This window comes from Chroicocephalus ridibundus, chromosome 10 (genome assembly GCF_963924245.1).
Source record: "Chroicocephalus ridibundus chromosome 10, bChrRid1.1, whole genome shotgun sequence".
In the NCBI taxonomy this organism is placed as follows: Eukaryota; Metazoa; Chordata; class Aves; order Charadriiformes; family Laridae; genus Chroicocephalus; species Chroicocephalus ridibundus.
In genome coordinates, this window is record NC_086293.1 from 20,108,108 (window position 1) to 20,129,419 (window position 21,312).

A 21,312-nucleotide genomic window follows, 5' to 3' on the forward strand; every position below is an offset into this window, starting at 1 on the left:
TAGTTATATCTGGGAGAGGGTATCCTTAAAGGTGATGGGTTAGCACATATGTTTTTTAAATCTCATAAATGAATGTAAACAACAGAAAAATCTAGAGCAGAGAGGTTGGTGAGAGGAAGTACTTATTCCTTTGTGTCTCACTTTCTGGGGTGCTCTCTAACTGCTGCTCAGGCAGGTGGATCTCTGTGTGGGTGATGCCACGTGCCTCACAGATATTTTAATCTCTGACCTGCACCTGGTGTGTTCAGATGCTGCGAGGTTCTTCCTTCCTACGCAGTTTTCGCTGAGAAGCTCCGTCAGCTTTAAACGAGCCGATGCGATTCCCGTAGCAAGGCAGGAGGGAGTGACATGGGGTGAAAAGGATGCTCTTGGCATATGTTTGGCGTGCAGATGGCAGAGGGGTCAGGAGGGGTTCGAGTCATAAATCTCACTTGGATTTCTCAAGAGAGCAGCAGGTCTTTGCAGGCAAATTTGAAAATGCAGATGCTCCCAGAGGTGCGTACTCACATCTCTCGTGAGCTGAAAAAGTTATCAGGGTCGGGTTGGAGAGAATAGTTGGAAACCACCCCTTCCAGCTCCAGCGCTGAGACCAGCCCCGGTTTATCTGGCTGGATGATGACGTGGCCTGGGGATCTGAACCAGCTGGAAAACAGTGTCTTACTTAGTTCCTCCCAATTTGTTTCCCACCTGGAAAAACTCTCAGCCCACTTTACTTCAAGAGCACAGAAATGCTTATATTAACCACAGCGCTGAGCTAGGTACTCCCTAGGCAGCAGTGCCGATGTCTGACGCTGCCGCAGCCGTTGACTCACTTGCTGTCTCACGTCAGAGATGCGGGTGAGGCGGTGTTCAACGGTGCTGGGATGGGGCAATCCCACCTCTTGCTGCTGGACGCCACCTGTCCTCCCCTTCAGGAGGAGACCAAAGGAAGGAGCTAGCCAACTTGGGCAAACGGCAACCAACAAACGTTTGCAGGGATTCACTTTTTTTTTTTTTTTTTTTTTCTGGTGTGGCTTCCAGAGTTCAAGTGTGAAGCATCATTTTGACAAAGGAATATAAATTCCCTTTCCTTCTGACTACTCCTCCCCATTAACCATCCCCGTCCTAGACAGCAGACTCAATACCAAGCCTTGTACCCATGTGTCTCTTTTGCAGCTGCGAGCAGAAAGCCTGGGGAGCCTTTGATCATCTCTGACATCAAGAAGGGGAGCGTGGCACATAGGTGAGTGCAGAGCTTCCTGTCTGCCGAACCCATTGCAAAAGATCCAGCCCGGTAAGGAGAGGTAGAATGAACCCCAAGCAGTAGCATTTGGGTCTGGATTTTACCAGCGTCCAAGGAGATCTCAACCTTAGAGGTTTGTCTTACGCCACAGTAGTGTTTGCAATAAAAACTGTCTGTATTGAAGCAAGTAGAGTTGAGCTAATGGAGAAGGTGACCAGGGCACTGATTCAGATGTTTGCTGACCGTATAGGAGATGGATGTTTAGCATTTAAGAGCGTGTGGTAAAGGGCTTCATATATCCCACAAGGTGCTATGGTTCATCAGGTAGTTTGCCATGTCCCAGCTCCTGCTCAGGTGAACAGAGTGAGTGAATTGTGGGCACTGGTGGAGAACTGTGCAAATAACTCAGCGTTTATTGATTTCACCTGTGATCCCAACACCTCGTAGCAAGGCTTTCAGAGGAATTTAGTGCTGCTGCAGGGCTCTTTTCTAAGAGTGCTCATACAGGAGTTTCCATAAAAGGTAGAATATCTGTCAGTTAAATATCAGGCATTTTTCAGCGCTGTAGGTTGCCCAGGCTGGATCTCTAACCTTCCTGCCTTGTTCTGGGTTGATGCATACCCTACACAGACTTCCTCTCTTTAAGTTACAATTGTCCTAGACTCTGTTCACGGTTGTTTCCCAGAAAAGATCAAGGACAGCAAAAAGTTAATATTGAATATTGTCATTGCCACTGCAGGACCGAATGCGTCATGGGATCTGAAAGGCAAATACAAATGTACTTTTAGTTTTCTTTTCCTTTCCACACAGAACTGGCACCTTGGAGCCGGGAGACAAGCTGTTAGCCATTGATAACATCCGACTCGACAATTGCTCAATGGAGGATGCTGTGCAGATTTTAAGGCAGTGTGAAGACCTGGTCAAATTGAAGATTAGGAAGGATGAAGATAACTCTGGTACAGAAATCCTGATGCAAACTGGTGCCTGTCCACTGTAATGACATTTCCCAGTAGGTAGTGCAAACCAACAAAGATAAGGGCTGCCATTCGTCCGGTCACCACTTTCCGATTGATTATAGTCTATTTTTGTTATTCTGCCCTTAAATGGAGTCTGGAAGGTTAAAATCCTAGTTGGAATGAGCAGGGCTGAGGGCCTTAGGCTTTTGCTTCTACTAAATGCTGCAAGTCTTTCCTATGACCTCTTTCATATGGCTAATTAAAAAATTCAGCATTCCTGTTTTCTCTTTCAGATGAACAGGAGACAACAGGAGCTATTATCTACACGGTGGAACTGAAGCGATACGGTGGACCCTTGGGAATAACCATCTCTGGAACGGAGGAACCCTTCGATCCTATCGTCATTTCGGGCTTGACTAAACGAGGGCTGGCAGAAAGGTGAGGTTTGGGGGCAGAGGAGTTGAGTTGAGGCGGGAAGAGATCTTGAAGTCTGCGAAGTTCCTCTGCTGTCATAAACTCTTCCTGTGAAGGTACCAAGCGCTGTGAAGCAGGGACAGCCCTGCCAGTCTGGCTCTGCAGACCCACATGCAGGAGATGTGGGGTGGTCGGGACTGTACTGTCAGGGCAATGAGAGAGGCTCAAAGCAGGGCACTTCTGGAAGAGTCCCATCCAGTATGTCAGTTGAATGCAGCAGCCAGGAAGATGTATTTATCTGCCCCTCTTCCACAGAGGTGCTTCCTGGTTCTGTGATTTCCCGTGCGCATCTTGCATCGGGAGAGCACCCAACCTGCCCACGACACCACCGTAGACTCCTGTCCTGGACTCAGCTATTGCTAAACTGGGGCTTATGGCCATGGCAGCGCTGTGTCCTGCTGAAACAACAGATCTCGGGGGTCTTCTGGCCCATCCTTGGTGGTGGTTAGACTGTTACGTATGGAGGTATCTCAGTGCAGGGCTGGCGTGCTTCGAGCAGCAGACATTTGTGCAGCATAAACAATGGTGCAGATTTACCTCCGGCAGCTGGGGAGGTTGGCTGTGTGTGTGCCTGTGTCTGAATATACGTGCATGCGTGGGATTTAAAGGATCAGGACATTGCTGAGAATATAAGGTGGAACTGAGTCATACACTGTATCTTAATTAATCCGTCTATACGGTAGCTGTGATGTGTAAATAGATCATTGCAGCAGCCCTGACTCACGCTTCTCATAGGGTTGCTTTACCCTGAGCTGCTTGACAGGCAGAACGGCAGCAAAAAAAACCCCTGAACAAATAGGTGTAAAGTGGGGTAAGGTGTAAAGTAAACCTTGGGGAGGTTTGACTGCAGATCTGGCCTTTTGGTTCTTTCTGTTTCAAGGCCACACTCCCTCTTAGCTGGAGCGTAAAACAGCTCAGTGCCTCTTTCTGCATTGGGTTCCCTGAGCTCTCAGCACACACGCTGCTGCACGTTCCCTCTGCCTGCCTTTGGTACAGAAAGCAGAACATCAGTGTCTCCCGAGAAGTGGGGAAGGATGTACTTGGTCCTTAGTGGTTCTTCTCTTCTCTATATCACTGCCTGCCATTGTAGAATTCAGTCTTTTTCCCTAGAAAATACTAGCTATAGAGTATCCGAGGGCTTTTCTGCATAGCACTTCTGCACTGTACCTGCAGCCCAATGTGAGAGAGGTTCAGGACAGAAAGCCCAAACGCTGTCAGGCTCAGAAGAGAGCCTTGTACCCGTGTTGCTCTCAGTTCCCTTTGCAATGCCATGGCTGTTCCTCCTGCGAACTCGGATACGCATCAGTGACTGCTCCACAGAGAAACGTGGTGCAGGCGAGTGCTGCGGTACTATTGAATTTTGATCAGGAGCTGGCAGGCAGTAGGGAATGAAAAGCCTTTTGCGAAGAGCGATGGAGCCGTTCGGCATGTTCACCGCAGCTGACTAACAAATAACAGTGCCTGTGCAGAGGAGCGGCGTGGGGACGGAGCAGCGCAGGGATTTCTCTGGGTAACCTTGGGCAGGGAGGGCGAGGAGCGCTGGGATGAAGGCTGTCTGCAGGAAAGGTGCTTTTTCTCCTGGGAGTAACAGAGGGAGTGGCTCGATCTTGTCAAGGGGAGAGGGGTGGTCCTAGTGTTATCCTAAATTATCCCTTTCCTGCCGTCACTACCCTTCCCTGTGCCACAGGCGCCCTTAGCCAGGCTCTGAAGGGTGGGACAGGTTTCTGAAGGACAGAGATTTAAACCCAAATCTGCGCCTGGCTTTTGCTGGAGCACAGGACGTGTTCCAGCAGTGCTGGCACGGGGTGGACAAGATCCCAGCGTTTGATAACGGGAACGCACCGGCAGCTCTCGTAGAGGCATGAGTGAAGGTCTGTGCTGCAGCTTGGACTGTTTGCTTGGTGATGGGGAAGGCAGGGTGTCCTCTAGGATCTGTCACACATCTGTCACAGCGGGTGACAGACTGTCTAAGCTGAAAAGGCTCCAGATTCAGATGACTTGGGTTTTATCTTGACCTTGAGCATTTTTCTCCTTGTACGTGTCTGATCTTACAGAAACCTACAGAGGCAGCTCAGGCTGTTGAGTTGGTGTCAAGCGGTGACGCTCTCCCACATTAGTCTCTGTTTCCTCTCCTGTGGTGCCTGCAGGTGGCTTTAGCCTGGACCATGGGACCTGTTTTCCTTCTTCCTGGGGAGGGGAGTGTGCCTGAACAATACTGTTCAATTCCGGTGTAATGGTTCTCCAAGAGCAATTTCGTGCTATTGCTGGCATTTTAAAGTACCTGACCAGCCTCCTCTGGTGCCACATGGTCAAGAAGATGGGGGTGGTTGCAGGAGGGTTTTGTCTAGGAGTGCTCATCACCAACCCATGTTGGAAGGGGGAAGAAGGGATGGTGGCCCTGCCCGCGTGCCAAGTAAATCGCTACCACGTGCATGCAGCCACCTCTTCTCCAGTGCTTGCTGGAAAGTGCCTGCAGCCCCTTTTACACAACTTACCTGTTGCTCGATTCTGCTCTTGCATGTGTCCTCTGAGCAAGAAGGGACATAGAGCACGAAGCTCCTTGGGGTGGTTTGTGTTTGAGGTGAATTAAGGACTGTTGGTGATGATGGAGAGGCACAAGGGTCATTAGCTAGAAACGGCTTTCTCTGTCGCTCCCGCGCGGCTTCTGTCTGCTTGTCCTCACAGGGGTGCCTGGAGATGGACAGATGAGAGGACTGGACTTTGATTCACTTTTCCCCCTTGAAGAAAAACACCTGACTGAACATGACCTTTCTTTTTAATTGTTTCTGTATTTTTCCCTGCTGAGGGGCTTTCACAGTTTCGGCAGAGCAGTCGTGTTGTTCAGAGGTGGGCGGTTGGGCTGGTGTCTTGGATAGGAGATGCGTCCCCACGTTGAGTTCAGGGCTACGGCAGGAGGCCCTCAAATGCTGAACCACTGCAGCGAGCGAAGGACCGCCTTTAAACTGCCAGCAGTTAAGCTTGATTTTTTTCGACTACGTAGATGAAACTTTTAAGAAAAATACTGCGGTTCCAGTTTGATCTGTAATTTATTTGAATGCACAAGTTTTCCCTGAGGGCTTTTTCGGGCTGATGTGGATGGGACGAGACGGACATCTAGTGGCTGTCTGGGACATTGGCACATTGTCCACATATCGCAGCAGCAGCAGCAGACCGAGCAGTCCTGCCTGCTCTTTGGCTACATTTCCCAATTTGATGTACTTATAGTAGATGTTTCACAGCAGTGTGTCTACAAAAGTTTTGTATTTTGGGGAAAGACAAGTAGCTGTTTTGCCTGCGATGGTATATCAAACCCCAGCTCTGCAAATCCCAAATACTGCTGTCCAATTTGGAGATCTGACCTGAGAGAGGCATGTTGCCATGGACAAAAAGATATTGTGGTCCAGCTTTGCATCTCCTCCTGGCTGGATCACACAGGTTACCGACAGCCAAACCTCACGGAACTGCTGGAGGAGGAGAGGATTTGCTGCTCCGGCGTGCTGGCGTTAGAGAGCTGGAGCGGGAATGCGATGAGCTCGGTCCAGCCAGCGGCGAGCGCGAGCTCCTGCCTTGGCAGCCAGCTCTGGGACAGACACATCCCGTCCTGCCGGCTCTTCCCGGAGCTGCGGCAAACACCAGGAGAGGTAAAGTGAGCCCCTGTCCATGGGCAGACACAGAGGGGTAGGATGCAGGAGAAAGGGAAGAATTGTTGTGACTTGTTAGTTTGTTCCTGGCTGTTGCTGAAGGCTGAGGATTTATTTAGCTGGGAGCAGAAGCCAGTGCTGGAACGCGGCTGTGCAATAACACACAGTAACCTCTTCTAGAGTGCTGGTCCTGATGGAGAAAGTCGCAGTGGTGTAAGCTTTAAACATATCATGAACTGATCTGCAACTGGTTCAGCTCATGCTTGCACACGCAATCTGTGTGTGTTGAGCCGGTTTGGTTTTTTTTCAATGGGTGTCTAGGTTTGTCTCATCATTTCTTTCCATCAGTGTGAACATACCCTTGGGTTCCATGTGTGACGACCGGTGGACATCGCACACTGGAAATGGTTGTGCTTTTAGCATGTAGACCCCCCCCTTGCTTTGAAGAGTTTTAGACTGTAAACTGGTCTGCAGTCCCAGCTCCCGAGGGGCTTGGGACCTGAGGAGTGTATATGTTCCTGTGCTTATTGGTATTTGCACAGGTGGAAGATGGGGGGAGTGGAACCGGATTCCTGGTAGTGGTGATGAAGAGGAGATCACAGGTATACAGCGTACCTAGGGGAAACCAAGACACATTTGAAAGTGCTTGAGAGTTAATATGCTACTGCTTCAAGCGACAACTTAATGGCCTGTCTCGCAGAGGCAAATTGCTTCTCTGAAGTTTCTAACAGCGCTTTTTTCTCTCCAGAACTGGAGCCATCCACATCGGTGATCGGATATTAGCAATTAATAACGTGAGCCTCAAGGGCAAACCGCTGAGCGAAGCCATTCACCTGCTGCAGATGGCGGGAGAGACGGTCACTCTGAAGATCAAGAAGCAGACGGAGAGTGAGTTGGGGAGCCTGGTTTGGGGTGGGAGGGCGAAGGCGCACCCCAGCAGGGACCCTGGGTGCTGTGGGTTTTCCTTCACGTGTTGTGGAAGGTGAGACGAGGCAGCGTGTTCAGGGGCATGGCTGGGGACAGAGGGAAAAGGTGGGTGTTTTTCGAAATTCTGACTCACAGATGAAAAAAAAAAGGGCAACCCAGGGGCTTTCTGTGGTACTGGGAAGAGATCGGACAGCAGGTTTATTGGTAGTGATAATTTTTTTTCAGATTGACGCCATGTGCCATTGGTGCCGTTCCCTGTCTGTGTGGGTGTTTCACACAGAAGTGAAGAAGAAGTTGCTTTGAAAAGTAGAAGAGTGCAGGATTGTGTTGGTTTTTTGTTTTTTGTTGTTTTGTTGTTTTTTTTTTTAAATATAACCCCCCAGAATGAACAAGAGGATTCTGAGCTGGTAGAATCCATGAAAAAAACCCCCACCTTTAATTCAACATTTTGAAAGTGACTGGCAATAAATCTTTTATGCCCCTTTTCCGGGCTTTGGGTCCTAAGATCATCTTTCAAAGCATCTGCTCTAGAAAAACCCTTCTCATTTCCCTGCCAAAGCTCCCTGTGGCTTTGAAGTTGTTCTTCTTGACATGGCATCAAAGAGCAGGAGCATACTTAGTACAGGCAGGCCACTTTTGGGGGGGGATAGAAAGGGGATTGGTGAAACCAGGGAACACGCAAACTTCTCTCCCTGACTGCCTGATTACAGCCAAACGGGCTTTTTCATCAAGTACAGAAAGCAGCGGGTGCATTCTGGTTGCATTTCTCTCTCTCCCCACACCCAGCGCTTTCTGTCTTTTTTCGTGCTATGCTTCTGTGGTCTCTAGATTTAGCTGGACCGACCCAGCCAGTGGCCTATGGTGCTGTGGAATTTAGAAGAAATCAAATGATAACGCTCTTCCAAGCGAGCGTGGCCCATGGGATGTCTGTCCTGCATCTGAAAAAGTAGCATCGCTCTTAAACATAGCACTTCTGTAGACCTCAAAGCAGTTCGCGAGCGTGTGACAATGCGCCTGTTTCACGAACGGAGGGAGCCCGGGCAGGGAGTGGGAACTTCACAAATAGAGGTAGAACTGGGGAACTGATTCCCTTCAAGAAACCCCTGTCTCGTTCCCTGCAGCCAAGTGTCTGGATCCTTGGTCCGAAATACTTTTCCCCTGCCCCCCCCCCCCCTCCACCCTGCTGGCACTTAACATTGTCACAGCCACTTGCTGAAATAATTGACATGCAAGTGCCAGTTGGAGACTCGTTAATCATTCTGAGAGTGAAGCAGGTGTAATTGAAATTTCAAGGTAATCTTGAGTTAATCATGGTGAGCAATCTTCTGAATGCTTGGAAAATAGGGACTTTCAGGACACTGGGCTTTGTTTGGTAAAATAACCTGTCCTCATTGACAAACGCAGACTTTCAGAGGGCTTTTTATCCCGGCCTCTGCGAGCCAGCGATCCAGGGTGTGGATGGCTAACAGGATATCTAATCAACGAGGACTTTAAAATATTCAGTACAAAGAAATGTTTGTGCTGAGAAACCATTCCTTGCACAGCTATTGCCTGAAAGGGAATTTGATATAACGATAATAAGGGCCTATTATTACTAAAATAATGAAAGGGAATGTCTGAGCTTCATCATCCACATTCAGCTTTCCACTTTCCAATCACTAATCAGGGGAAATTCAGCCTCAAAACACCTGGCCCAGGAATTCCACTGTTGTTGTGAGACTGCATGGGAGCCTCTGGAGGGGTGGTGAGGAGCCTTGGCTTGATACGAGGTTGTGCGGTCTTGGAAGGGGGCTATAACTTCAGCTGTGGTAGTTCGGGACCAGGTTGCATTGTCATTGGAATGTCATTAAAACATCTGGTTCTAACAGAAAGTTTGCAGCCAGCACCCGGACTAGGTGCCGCTCTGAGTCAAAAGGAGAGATCCAGAGAAGCTATGGGCTATTGCTTGCAGAGGCCAACACTTCTCTGGGCAGGGCTGTTTGGAGGAAGCTTCCAAAGGCATAAGAAGATGTGCTAGTGAATTGAGATTAGGTCCCGACTCTCTCGTATTTGGGAATCTACAAATCCCGGTGGTTGCTCCTTATATTCCACCTGCTAAAAACTCAGAAAGTCATTTTTTCTTGATTTGGCTTGAGTTAGGAGTACTGCATTAAATTCTTTCAACTGCCGTCTATAGGCCTTTCTCAGCTACTTTTGAAGAGCTAAAGAGGTACTTCAAAAGACTTAGAGTACCTGGGCTTGCTCCCGTGTCAGCATTAGCCTTTCCCTGAGGCTTTCTCTTTGTGCCTGCTAAAGCAGCATGTTCTGATTTCAGAATCCTATCCCAAGAAGTCGGGGAGTATAAATGAAGTGAGCGACCCAGAAGATGAACTGACGGACTCCCAGAAAACTAGCAAGCTGTCTGAGATATACTCCACCACAATTCCTAGCGTGGACAGTGCCATGGAGTCCTGGGATGGCTCCGGCATTGATGCTGGGTATGGAAGCCAAGGTAAGCCAGGGCTGTCTTTTCTTAGGGGTCTCTGGGCCAAGGTGAAGACAGGCAGAGCCTCCAAACCTGTCTGGAGACTGAACGTGAGCCAAGGCCTGTGGTCTGACCGCATTTGCATGGCTTCTCACTTCCAGCAAGGAACAAAATGTATTTTAAAATGTACTCATGTGGTGCTCTGAGTTGATGTATCTGTTTTAGGTTTTTATTGCCACATTTCTTCTGGCTTATATGGCATCATAGTGTTCACAGCATTTTCAAAACCATTACAGCACTTTATAATTCACATAATCAGAGGAAGCATTCACTGGCCATATGTCTTACAGAGTATTTGGTCCATAGCTCACTTTTAATTCTCCAGAGAAGCCGTGTAGGACATATTAATCCTCTTCAGGATGTTTTAAAAATCCACAAGAATGTCTTGTGACTAGAAGCACTCACTTAACAAAATAATTAAGGTAATACTACAAGAAAGCGTCTCTAGGTCTCTAGTGAGTGATCAGATGAACACATGTCTTTGAGTCCAGGTTTATTCAGCTGTGGCTTCTGACAGACATATGGAATTGGGATGGAGGATGCTCTAGTCATGGGAATAGACTTTTTACTTGGAGAAAAGCACTGGAAAATAGTTATTCCAGTCCAGATTTAGTGACGTAAACTAGTTTTAGCCCGTGTTGAAACAAAACAAAACCCTGAATCACCTCTGAAAAAGGAAATTGGTGAAAAGACTGCTGTCCGGAACAGAATGTGAAAACAGGGCAGGATGCCGCAGGACGGCCGTTGCAAAGCACCTTCAATGTGCTGAGCAAGGCGCGTGCCTGTGCCCTCTGGGCTTTGACTTAGACAAGTTGAAGGGACAGCACCGCACGGGTGTCTCTTCCACCACGCCTGCATCTTCCTTCAGCCTCCGTTGGTCTGAAGTCTTAATTTAGGAGTGCAGTTGGGACTGGAGGCTTCATTAAGGAGGAATCCCCTGGCCTTCATGATACTGCAATCCTTCTCCATCTAATTGAACGTTAACACAAGTTGGACACTGGATTTAGCAAAGCGATTGCTTTTACCGGTAAATTGAGAATGAGTAATTGAGCACAGAGCCCCGGGGAGCGGGGCTGATGCCAACTTGCCCAACATCCACAGACTGCAACTTTGCTTCAGGGGCTCGCTTGTCTTCCCTGGTAATTGCATGTGGCTGCATGGTGGTGTGCTGGCGCTGGCTGGGAAGAGGGATGCTGCAGGGTAGGGAGAAGGACACGCAGGGTCACCCATGGGATGGGCAGGGAAGATAGGATGCAGGGAGACCTGAGTTGCACAGAACACGGAGATTGGGCTTTACACCCCAAATGGAGAACTACAGATTGGATTCTGCAGCCTTGTAGGTTTTAGGCTCATCCACAGCTTTAGGAAACCGCTCAAGGAAGGGTTTGGGCGAGGGAGCTGTGCTGGGCCTTGTGGGAACATGCCACCAGGTGGCTCTGAATCCCAGGAATCCAGCCCATCGCCCTGGAAGGAGGAGATGAAACCAGTGGCACGCAAGTGAGAGCTCTGCACATGTACCCCCGTGGTCCCAGGCCCCCTGCGCCCAGCCCAAACCTGCTGCCCACCCCCTGCAGAGACCTGCATGCAGGGACCTTGTTCTGCTCTGGCGGGCAGCGAACGCTCCTGTCTGCCGTAAGATGTTGGCAAGGACTTTTCTGGGGCTCTCTCCAGAGCAGTCTAACCTTTAAAAACACACAGAGGAAACACTCAGCTAAGTGAAATAACAGGCCTTGGCATTTTCAAAGTGCTGGCGTTGTCTGTGGGTATTTCCAGTGCTCTTAGCTGTTTGGGAGGTCAAGTCTCCCTTAATTATGTGTTTCTCTGCTACTTCTTCCTGTTCACTTGGCACAGCATGTAATGGAAGTGTACAATGTTTCTTGGAAAGGCTGTGAGGATTTCTCTGAAACACTGAATGGGCAGCAGGAGGTGGGCTGGGGACTTGTGAGATTTATTTCTACTTCAGATGGCGCTGACACTGCTGAGGAATGGTCTGTTTTGGAAGGTTTCTGTCCCGGCAGCTCCTCGTGAGACCTGGGGATCTTGTGGCTTGGTAGTGATGGATTTCCATCTCTGGAGTAAGACATAGCAGTACAGAAAAGCCCATGGGGGCAGACATAGTGAAACTTGCCTCATTTCATCCTAACGGTCCGTATTGATCTCCTATCAAATGTGATACAGATGAGCCTCCCCTTCTCTCAAGCGAGCAGAGTTTTTCCTCCTGTTCCTTGCCTCTCACACCCCTGTCCTTGACGCAGTTTTCTGTACCTTCACCAGCTGATCCCGAAGGCACGGGAGGGCTCTGCTGGCTGCGGTAACTGGCTGGCAGCTGTTGGGATCAGGGCTGGCTCTTCCTCATTTACCACTGCTGAGGACACTGGAGCTGGTGACCACCAGCAGGTATCTTCAGCACCATGACACTTGCTGGAGGGAGGCTGTTGCTTCTGGCTGCTCTGGATGCAATTTCTTTGCTGCATATCCTATCGCTTTATCCTTCTATATCCTATTACTTTTTTTGTGCTGTCCATTAAGTCCCTAAGACAGTTGAGAATCTAAACGAAGATATGTTGTTTGTTTTTTTCTCCTAATAGAAATCAGGCCTCCAAATCCTTCAAAACTAAAGGGGTTGGGCACGCTGAGGGAAGCTTGATAGCAATTTCTTTTTACCCTTTGAAGGACTCGCTGTATGTAAAGGTGGCTGCTTCAACAGCACAATTTCTGTTGGGTTCAGTGTGGAAACAGGAGCCATTAACCAAGGTTGGAGCTGCCTGGGGGTAGGATCTGCATCTGTGGGTATATGTAGTCCCAGGTCTGTGAATGCCGGACCCGCACCACAAAACTACTCAGAAATGGGAGAGCAAAGGAGAAATGGTGCATCTTATGACAAGCTGAGAAGCTACTTTGGTTAAAGCAAGAAGAGATGGGAAGAGGAACCCCTTTTGGATGACTGAGACGGAAGCAGTATGCAATCCATACGGGCTCAGGTTTGGGACTTGGCAAGGAGGCTCTCCTGGCTCAGCGTGACTTACTCCATTTGGATTTTCTGACCAGGTGCTACCCTCTCTCTCTCCACCCCCTCTTTCCTTCCCTAGGTACGTACATACCTCAGGCTGCGGGCATTGCCCTCCATCCACACGAATGGAGACACAGCAGGCAAAAAAGCAGCACCCCTCCGGGGGACCCCAGGAAAAACTACCCCTACATGGATGGAAGCTTCAGTGAAGATGACTGGGACAAGCCCAGCAGGTACGGAGGGGTGGGAGGAGGCAGGAAGGCACGTCTGCAAATGTGGGTGTCACTGCATAGGGGCAAGGGGGCATGGGAATGTGATGGAGCAGCAAGTGATGTCGCCATCTTGTCATTGGGCAGCCCTGGGGAGGGGTGCCGGGGTGGTGACCTGCTCTGTGAACCACCTCCACGTTGCCGGGTTACCCAGGTGTAGCTCTGTGGCACCTCTGCCATGGCCAGGTGACATTTGTGTCTGGAGTTAGGCCGGTCTCAGCTGCATGGACCACAGGTTCTTACCATGTCTCAAACTCCTGCCATGTAAAGGCTGCAGTATTTTCATAGGTTAGGTGTAATAAATAGATATGGCCAGGGCTGTCCCAACATGTGTTGGCCAGACTTTTTCAAGTGAGGATGCAGCTTTGCGACAGCTCGATGCCACGGAGTAAAAAAGGCCAACCAAAGCTCGTGGAGGACCAGTATGAGGTCGCATGCCCAAGTTAAAATCTCCTAAAGCTGTGGCTGGAGGTCTCTCTCCATCACGCTTTGGCCCTTCCGACACCACAAACAAAGCCATGCTGAGTGAATGCGATCGAGTTAATCCCCCAGCTCAGCCAGCATGGGAGAAATCCTGCAACACCCCCTGACACTTTGGAGGAGGCTGCAGCTGCCCCTTGCTTTGGATGTAAATGCTGCTGGATCAGCCCTGGCCAGAGGCACTGAGCCACACATGGTGGAAAAGCCCCGTTGCTTCGTAACTAACCCTCCCCTCAACATCCTCCAGAGTCCCCATGGTTGTGTGTCTCGTGTTGTTACTGTCGGTTCTTTTATTTTTTTCTTATTTTTTTCCTTAACTTTTGTTTGTCCAAACAAAACCCTTAGAACATCTCATGGCCATTTCCACCTATTTAAAGATGATCAAACTGGCAGGAAGGCTGGCAGCAGCGGAGACTTTGTTCTTGTTTTGCCTCTCAGCGAGAGCCAGCTCACAGAGGTCGTTGATCCCTCGTGGCCCTGCCAGCGAGGCCGCCGACAGCTGAAGTTCACAAATCCGAGTGCTCGAAGCCCCGCGTGTCCCTAATGAGGGCTCCGAGCCCTGATGTCAAAGTGCAAGTGAAACGGTTCATGCCGCTGAGCCCTTTTTGTTAGGGAGAAAAACAAAATGTCTCTAACCCCGACTGCCTTTAGCCTGGAAAAACCTGCTGACCCACTGGTGCGAGAGCCTGTACTGATCCATCCGCGTCCTGGATGTGTTTGTTATGTTGCTGACCTGAGAGGCAAGAAACTGGTAACTGGGACGTTTGCCTCTTTGGGAACCTGGGAGCAGAGGAAGGAAATGAGTAAGGGGAAAGAACCGAAAATTCCTTTTGGGGGGAAATTTTGGTTTGTTTTTATGAAGTCTTGCTGGGTGTTTTTTTGACCTTTCTGCTTGGTGTAAAGGCTACTGTCCTTTAAAAGCTGATGAAAGGTAGGGGGTGGATTTAAAATACAATAAGCCGTGTCAGATACTGCTCTCTCCAGGCAGGCCATGATCCCATACGGAACAAAAGCATGTGTGTGTGAGTTTATGCCTGCTACAGACTCCCATTTAAACCAGTGGATGAAAAGCAAAGCGTGTGCTAAAGGCTTTTCAGTTAACAGAGATCTGGAAAAAGCTCTATTAATAGCCCAAGGGGTCATTATATATTTAATGGAGGCCAATCTCTCTTTGTCTTGTACTCAAGTAAAATGTTTTGACTTTGCTAAGTGGCTCTGGTGGATGAGTGTCCCTTCCCGTCTGCGGCGCCGATGACCATTAAGCCATGCGAGATGCTGCCAGATATTGCAGAGGTGGAGCCTCGTCCATGCAGCTCCTAATAAGATGCGTAGAAGATGCATTAGGGCTGCTCGAATGTCACTGTCCCCTTGAGGTCTCTCCCCATGACACGTTAGTGGGTTTATCATGACCTTGAGTTGACACCGCAGAGAATTTCCTTCAAGAGGTGACTGTTAAACTGAGCGCTGACGGGCTGAGTTTTGCACAGAGTCTGGTGTTCAGTAAGCAGTGTCCAGTGTCACCTACTTCTCTGGCTTGTTCAGAGGACTTCAGCGTGTTGAAATGCTATTTGCTTTAGAAATCCAAGAATTGGATTGCTGAAACTGCCAAGGTGGGAAATTGCAGAAGCCCCAGAAAGACGTACACGGTGTTCACGTTAACATGCGTTTGTACCAGCTTGAGAGAAGTTCTCTCTGTCCTTACTCTCTGTTGTAGGCAGAACTGGTGGCAGTTTTTACATGGCTGTAAGTGCCATGACTGTTATACAGCAAAAAAAAAAAAAAAAAAGAGAGACCTCCTGAAAGTGATGGCTCAGCTCCTTGACCATCCCAAAGCAAATGAAACTCGGTTTGTATGGGTTATGCATGACACTGTCGATATTGCTGGCTGTGGTGTGCGTTTACTTGTCCAGCCCAGGGCAATCATTTTTATATACATCTTTGCATTATTTACTCTCATAGAGACCTAATGTATTTATCATTTTCTCACCATGTCTGTTACCCTCTGTGTTTTTCTCTCTCTTCTCAGGTGTTCTGTGTCTCAGATCTGAGCTCTATCCCATCAGCCTTTGTACTAACAGTCTCTGAGGCTCCTGGTTTACCCATAACGCATCCTTTTTTCTTTCACTTCTCTATTTCACCAAAACGTCTTCCTAAACCTACAATCTTCCTACAGGCACTTTTTAATTTACCCTTTGAACTTTGACATTACTACACCAACTTAATTCTTCCTTTGAAGGACACTTGCCCCGTTAGTAAATGCATGGAGGTCTCGTGTTCGGACTCTTGTCTGAAAAGTTCATATTGTTTGCTTTTGTATATGAAGACTCTTCAAGTCTCTGCTTTTACTGGTGAGACACTTGCTGTAGCCTTGCGGCTTTCATCCCGCTGCAGAAGAGTGCTGACAATGTTTGGTTCCTACGTTACAACAGATACCCCAACCGCCAAAATGGCCTTGAGACCACTCACGAGGATAGTTTTTGGCGTGTTTTTGGAGAAGCTTTGGAGGATTTGGAAACATGCGGCCAGTCTGAACTTTTGAGGGAGATTGAGGTAAAGCACTTTCTGAGTTTGCTGCCTGTCTGACTGTTTTGCTCTTGCCGTAAATGTTAAGAGTGTTTCCCCAGATCTGTTAATTGCTCGTAGCATCCCTGTGCTGCCAGTGGTGTGAAGAAGGGTTTGAGCTTAATCCATGTCAGTGTTTGTGCTAATGGATAACTGCGTCTCATTAGACAGTTGCTTGCGTGCGCTTTTTCCCTGATGACTTACCCATCAGGAACTCCACGCTCTTTTTGCAAACTGTTGCTGGCCAACAGTCTTCACGTGACTGCTGGCAAACCTTCCCTATCAAACGGTAAACCCTCTGCTTGGAAAGATATTGTCTGTCCAAAGCACTTAAAGGCCAAGTAAAAGGAGCGCCCGTAAACCCCACTGGGACTTGAAGCCTTGGCTTACTTCAAATACAGACAGGCCCGACATACATCTTGCATTCAGCTGTCACTCTGCCGGAAACTGTTTCAGTGAAATAGGTAATTGGAAGCTTTTCAGCCAGACTTCCCCGTGGAAAAATCTGAGAAAGGAATTGCTTCCTGCAGAAATAAAGGTGTTTCCTCTCTTCACAAACCACTTTCTCTTTTCTTTATCCAAAATGCTTTGGAGGTCATGTTATTGTGTCCGGTTATAGGATGAGGAGCCTGGGTTTCTAAGCCGTGGGATGCAAATAAAGGCCTCCCTGGAGACTGTCGAGCAGGGGGAAGCCAACCTGCCCGGCAGGATGGGACCCGTGCTGCTCCCCGCCCCCCCCCCCCCCCGGTTCAGCTCCCGCAGCCCAAAAGAAGGAGCAGGACCCCGCGAGCTCATCTCTCCCTCTGCCTTCTGGGTGCAGAGGACTGGGGAGAGCTCGCTGGGTTGTGCCCTCCATCACCCCCAGTGGGACTGTTTTTATGCCCAGTTGCGTATCGCTTAGGCTTCAGAGAAAAAAAGGCAATTTCTGAATAATTGGAAGTGGAAAAGGAAAGTCTTGTTTTGGTCTATATGGTGGCAAGGGACTTACTAATTGTTCTTTCCTCCTTGATCCTTAGCAGCTGTAAGCGTGGGAGGAAAAGTCAATTAAATTTATTGTGCTGAAGCATGAAACGGTGTATTTATTATCCTAACTGCTTAAGAAAATGCTGACTTAAAAAAAAAAACAACCCCCACAAAATCTCCAAACCCCAGCCCCCACAAAATATAACTTCTTCCCTTGGTCACTTATTTCCTGGAGCTGAAAGTATTTAGAAATGAGTTCAGGCAGCCGCTGTCAACCTTTCTGAAATGCTGAAGAAAAAGTACCCCTCTGAAATGATGCATGAACATTTCTTTTCTGCTTAATGGCTGGCATCTAAATGTAAAAGAAGGGATTTGCTGGAATACTGTGAAATGCCAGGAGAGAGAAAACGTCTTTCTGCCCAATCCTTTTCCTTTTCTAGGGATCCGCGGTGCAGAGACGCGTGGGCTTTTGATTCATGCTGTTTGAAGGCTTTGGAGCTTTGACAAGCTATAGCAATGCTTTTAAAAATGTAAAGAAATTTTACAAAAAGCTGAGCACCTCTAGGGTTTTGCTGTGTTTAGCGGACTTTTAGAATATTTTGGAAAGTTCTGGGGACAAAAGGGAAGTGTTGTGTTTTTAGCAGAATTCTGATGGGTTTCAACTCCCCTTTTGCTGAATCCGAAGTGCCACTGATGGGTTCCTCCCTCTCCGCGTGCCCATCCTTCCTGCGGTGTGCTGGGGGGATGTGCAATGCTCATTGGGCCTTTTGCTGTATCGCAGGTTTGTAAGCCCCAGCTCCTGGCCTCCTGTGATGTTATGTCAGTCACAGATTTTTTTTTTTATTATTTTTTTTTTTAAACGTTTTTATTATTTTTTAAAATATTTGACCCTTCATGATCTGCTCTTGGAAAAGAATGAGAGTCGTGCAAAATGACCAAAGATAGCCTGGGAACAGGTTCAAACACAATAGCGATCCGCTCCCAGACTACGGGGTATGGGTAGAAAGAGGCTTTTTCCAGCATGTCTAGCGGAGCATACGTCCTCACTTTGCTTCGAGGGCAGCCAAGACACGGGGAAAAATAACGTGGGGCAGCCACAGGCTGGAGAAATCTCTAATCGCTCTTTCTGCTGCTTGCGCTTAAGCCAAAGCACCTAGCAAATTGCTCATGATGCTGCAAGGAGTATTTAAATGCCTTGAAGACAGAGGAGCTGTTGAGCGCTGTTGGGCACTGGCCGGTTACGGTATTTGCAGCGCATGAGGGAGGACAGGAGCGCAACGTGCACAGACCTTTGTGCTCTCCTCACGGGCTCTGCAATGCTGGTGTTGGTATGGCATGGCACGGTGTCCTGGGGGGTGCTGAGGCTGCCTGAGGCCAGTGACCAAACGTGCCCTGGTTGGCTGTGCCGCCGTTTGTTAATCTGTATTCAAGTATGTGGTAAGTCAACGTCCTTCCAGCATGTAGCAGGTATTTGAGTTTTGTCCAAACTTGAGCTGATTGAGTCTTTTTTTTTTTTTTTGTGAAGACCTGAAAAGTACAAAGCTAAAAGGTTTTCTGTATTTTTTCCATCCCTATTTGGGATAATGTGGGTGGGGCTGGCATTTTTACACTGCTACCAGAATTTGCTTTATTTGCCTTTGTTCCAGCTTGGAGCAAAGAGCTGGAGGGCCTTGATTAGAGATTTAGTCAGACGACATTTCCCCTGTGCACAGGAGCAATTGCTCTTTGACTTGCCACATTTAACATTGCAGAATTTTGTTATCTGCTCCCTACCTTTCCTTTTCTTTCTTCTACCTTTTGACATTTAATGGGACTGCAGACCCTTGGAGCCTGAACTTTGAAATGACAGTTTTCATTATGCCGTTTAAATGGACTCTGTGACCTGGAGCCAGTTGAGGTTCCACAGACTGGATTCTTGACTCCTTCGTTAGCTTTGATCAATGTAATCTCATTAGTGAAAAGCATTGCCAAATGGAGTAGAATCTACTTAGGGGCATTTTTTAATGGATGCCATCAAGGATGACCAGGCTTAAACACTACTTAATTTCATATTTTTAACTCAGTTTTGCTTGGTGACAGCTCCCATTTACTGACAGATAAAATCCTAATTTCTCTGCTGAATTGGCCTCAGTGGAGTCCCAAGTATCGACTTCTCTGGGCCATTGCCAGCACCGTGCAATGCTGATGGTGAGCTGCAGCCTGCAGGGCTAGGCTGGAGAGCCAGGCAGACGCTGGTTCCTCTGGGAACCTCCTGAAATGGGGATGTTTATCCTTCTTGACTACCAAGAAGGTTCCTGCACAAGATGAGGCCTGCCTGGCCCTGTTTGTGTAGAAGGGGTCATCAAAAAGCAAGGAGGTGCTTCACCAATGCTTCCTTCTGAGATAAAGCTTCATGTTGGGGTGGGGGTGGAGAGCACACAGCAGGTCAGCAATATATCTGGCAGCGGGCTCCTGAGATCTGGAAATGGCTTTTATAGCTCACTGGAAAAGCGTCTTGGTACTTATTTTCTGATTAATGAGAACAAGGGTGCCCCTCTGTTGTTTGTGCCGCTTGTGTGCTCCCCTGTTGCTGCCGTGTGATCCATCTCCTCCTGCTGCTGGCTCAGCAGAGTGACTTTGTGCCCTTGCCCTACAGGCATCCATCATGACAGGGAGCGTGCACAACCTGGGCCTGGAGGGCAGCAAGCTGCTCCTGGACTCTGTCAACCCATCGGGACTGAGCCCATTGAGGAAAGCAAACTCCAGCTGTGGTGACGGACAGACTGAGGGCAGCAGCTCCCCTGCTAAGAAGAACGAGAGGAACCTGGACATGAAGAAGATTGAGAAGGAGATGCAGGAAATCATGTCTCCTACCCCTCTCGAATTTCACAAGGTCTGTGCTGCCAAGAGTCGGTCTGGCTGCGGCACTGTGGTACCTCAGTGGTTAAAGCTGTAGAAGCTTTGCGATCTTGTAGAAAATCTCCTTTGTTCAGAGGGACCCCCAGAAAATGTTCCTTGTTAAAGCTGGCCCCCACCAAGGGCTGCAGCAAAGGTTTCCAGAGGGTCCGATTAAGACCAAGGGGCCTCCTCAGAAGAGTAACGGGATTTAGCTGCCACACTTCAGCAGGGTTCAAACCTGCGCTTTGCTGTTTTCCTTTATTGTGTGAGATTTCCCGGTCCCAGTGTTCTTTAGCTCATTAATTGGTGCTACGGATACAAGTGAGAGAACTCGAAGTATGGCCCCATGGAGACCCATCAACCCTTTTCCAGTGGCACACTCCATTCAGTAGGCCACTTTTCATATAAAAAATAACTTGTAAAAACTTATAAAGAACTTCTTTTCCCTCCCCTTCCACTCCACCCCCAGACTTTCCTGAAGGGGTGCAAATGGTAGGACACAGCGATGGGATACTTGTTTGAATTCAGTGCCCAGCTGAATGTAGCCAGTTTAAGCATGATGCAAGGCAACAGTAATTAGAAAAAGTAATTAACTGTAGAAGCTGCTGATGCAGAATGCAAGCAGGGAAGGGAGCTGGAGAGGTTTCAAAAAATTTGATTGCCTTTTTCCTTTCCTAGTGTGACATTAGAATGAAACCTGCAGTTATGGTAGCTGGAAAAAACAACTTTTTCACGTTTGATCTGCTCTTGTCCTTCAGGGCATGGCAAATGTGTCTTTAAATAAAACTCCTTTGTACCTGAAGGAGGAGAGATGTGTGATTAGGCATGGTACAGGGTGACTCTTCATTCCGCTGGAGCATCTGGTGTTGGCTGTGTTTGGAGCTGAGCTTGAGGCCAGGCGGGCTGCTCCTGTGCATCATCCTGGGCACTGTCCTTCCCAAGGGCCGCACATCCATGAGGCTCATCCAGCTGAGAGCACAGTGATGGAGTTAGAGCCTCATGGTAGAGATGCACTCCCAGTTCATAGGAGGCAAACGGGAGATTGTGGTGTTGGGGAATCAGTTGTCCCTGGCTCCCAGTGTTACCCCGTGGCAAGAGACACTTCCAGCCGTGCACTCCTCCTTTAGACGAGGCCAAAGTGTGATGTGCTCAAGGGAAGGGCGATGAGGTTACCCATTTCTTGTCCTCAGTATGTCAGCACTTCCTGATATGAATTTTCTGAAAAGAACTTGCGAATAGTATGGAGAAGTCGAGATGTTCCTGCTGAGTGATGTATTAAAAACGAGCTGTCTTCACATTTGACACACTACATTGAAAATTCCGTGTGAACATGTTGATTTTTCATGTGCGGTCTGGCACATGCAGAGGATGCACAGTGTAATCTGGGCCGGGGAAGGGGACGCTCCA

General features: G+C 48.5%; 1 protein-coding gene across 8 annotated transcripts in view; it reads left to right on the plus strand.

Moving 5' to 3' along the window:
- GRIP2 (glutamate receptor interacting protein 2) overlaps positions 1–21,312 on the plus strand; it is a 307,293-nt gene that overhangs the window by 280,854 nt on the left and 5,127 nt on the right. For 7 of the 8 annotated variants that reach the window (XR_010072734.1, XM_063347812.1, XM_063347809.1 and 4 more), the window contains exons 15-22: positions 1,156–1,222; positions 2,033–2,178; positions 2,472–2,616; positions 7,042–7,181; positions 9,535–9,711; positions 12,834–12,987; positions 15,933–16,053; positions 19,664–19,900. Coding sequence is in view for 7 of the 8 variants with exons in the window: in XM_063347812.1 (XP_063203882.1) it covers positions 1,156–1,222; positions 2,033–2,178; positions 2,472–2,616; positions 7,042–7,181; positions 9,535–9,711; positions 12,834–12,987; positions 15,933–16,053; positions 19,664–19,900 (1,187 nt within the window). In the remaining variant the exon portion in view is untranslated. Of the gene's footprint in view, positions 1–1,155; positions 1,223–2,032; positions 2,179–2,471; positions 2,617–7,041; positions 7,182–9,534; positions 9,712–12,833; positions 12,988–15,529; positions 16,054–19,663; positions 19,901–21,312 lie in introns of those variants that run through there. The other variant, XM_063347814.1, reaches the window with a different exon arrangement.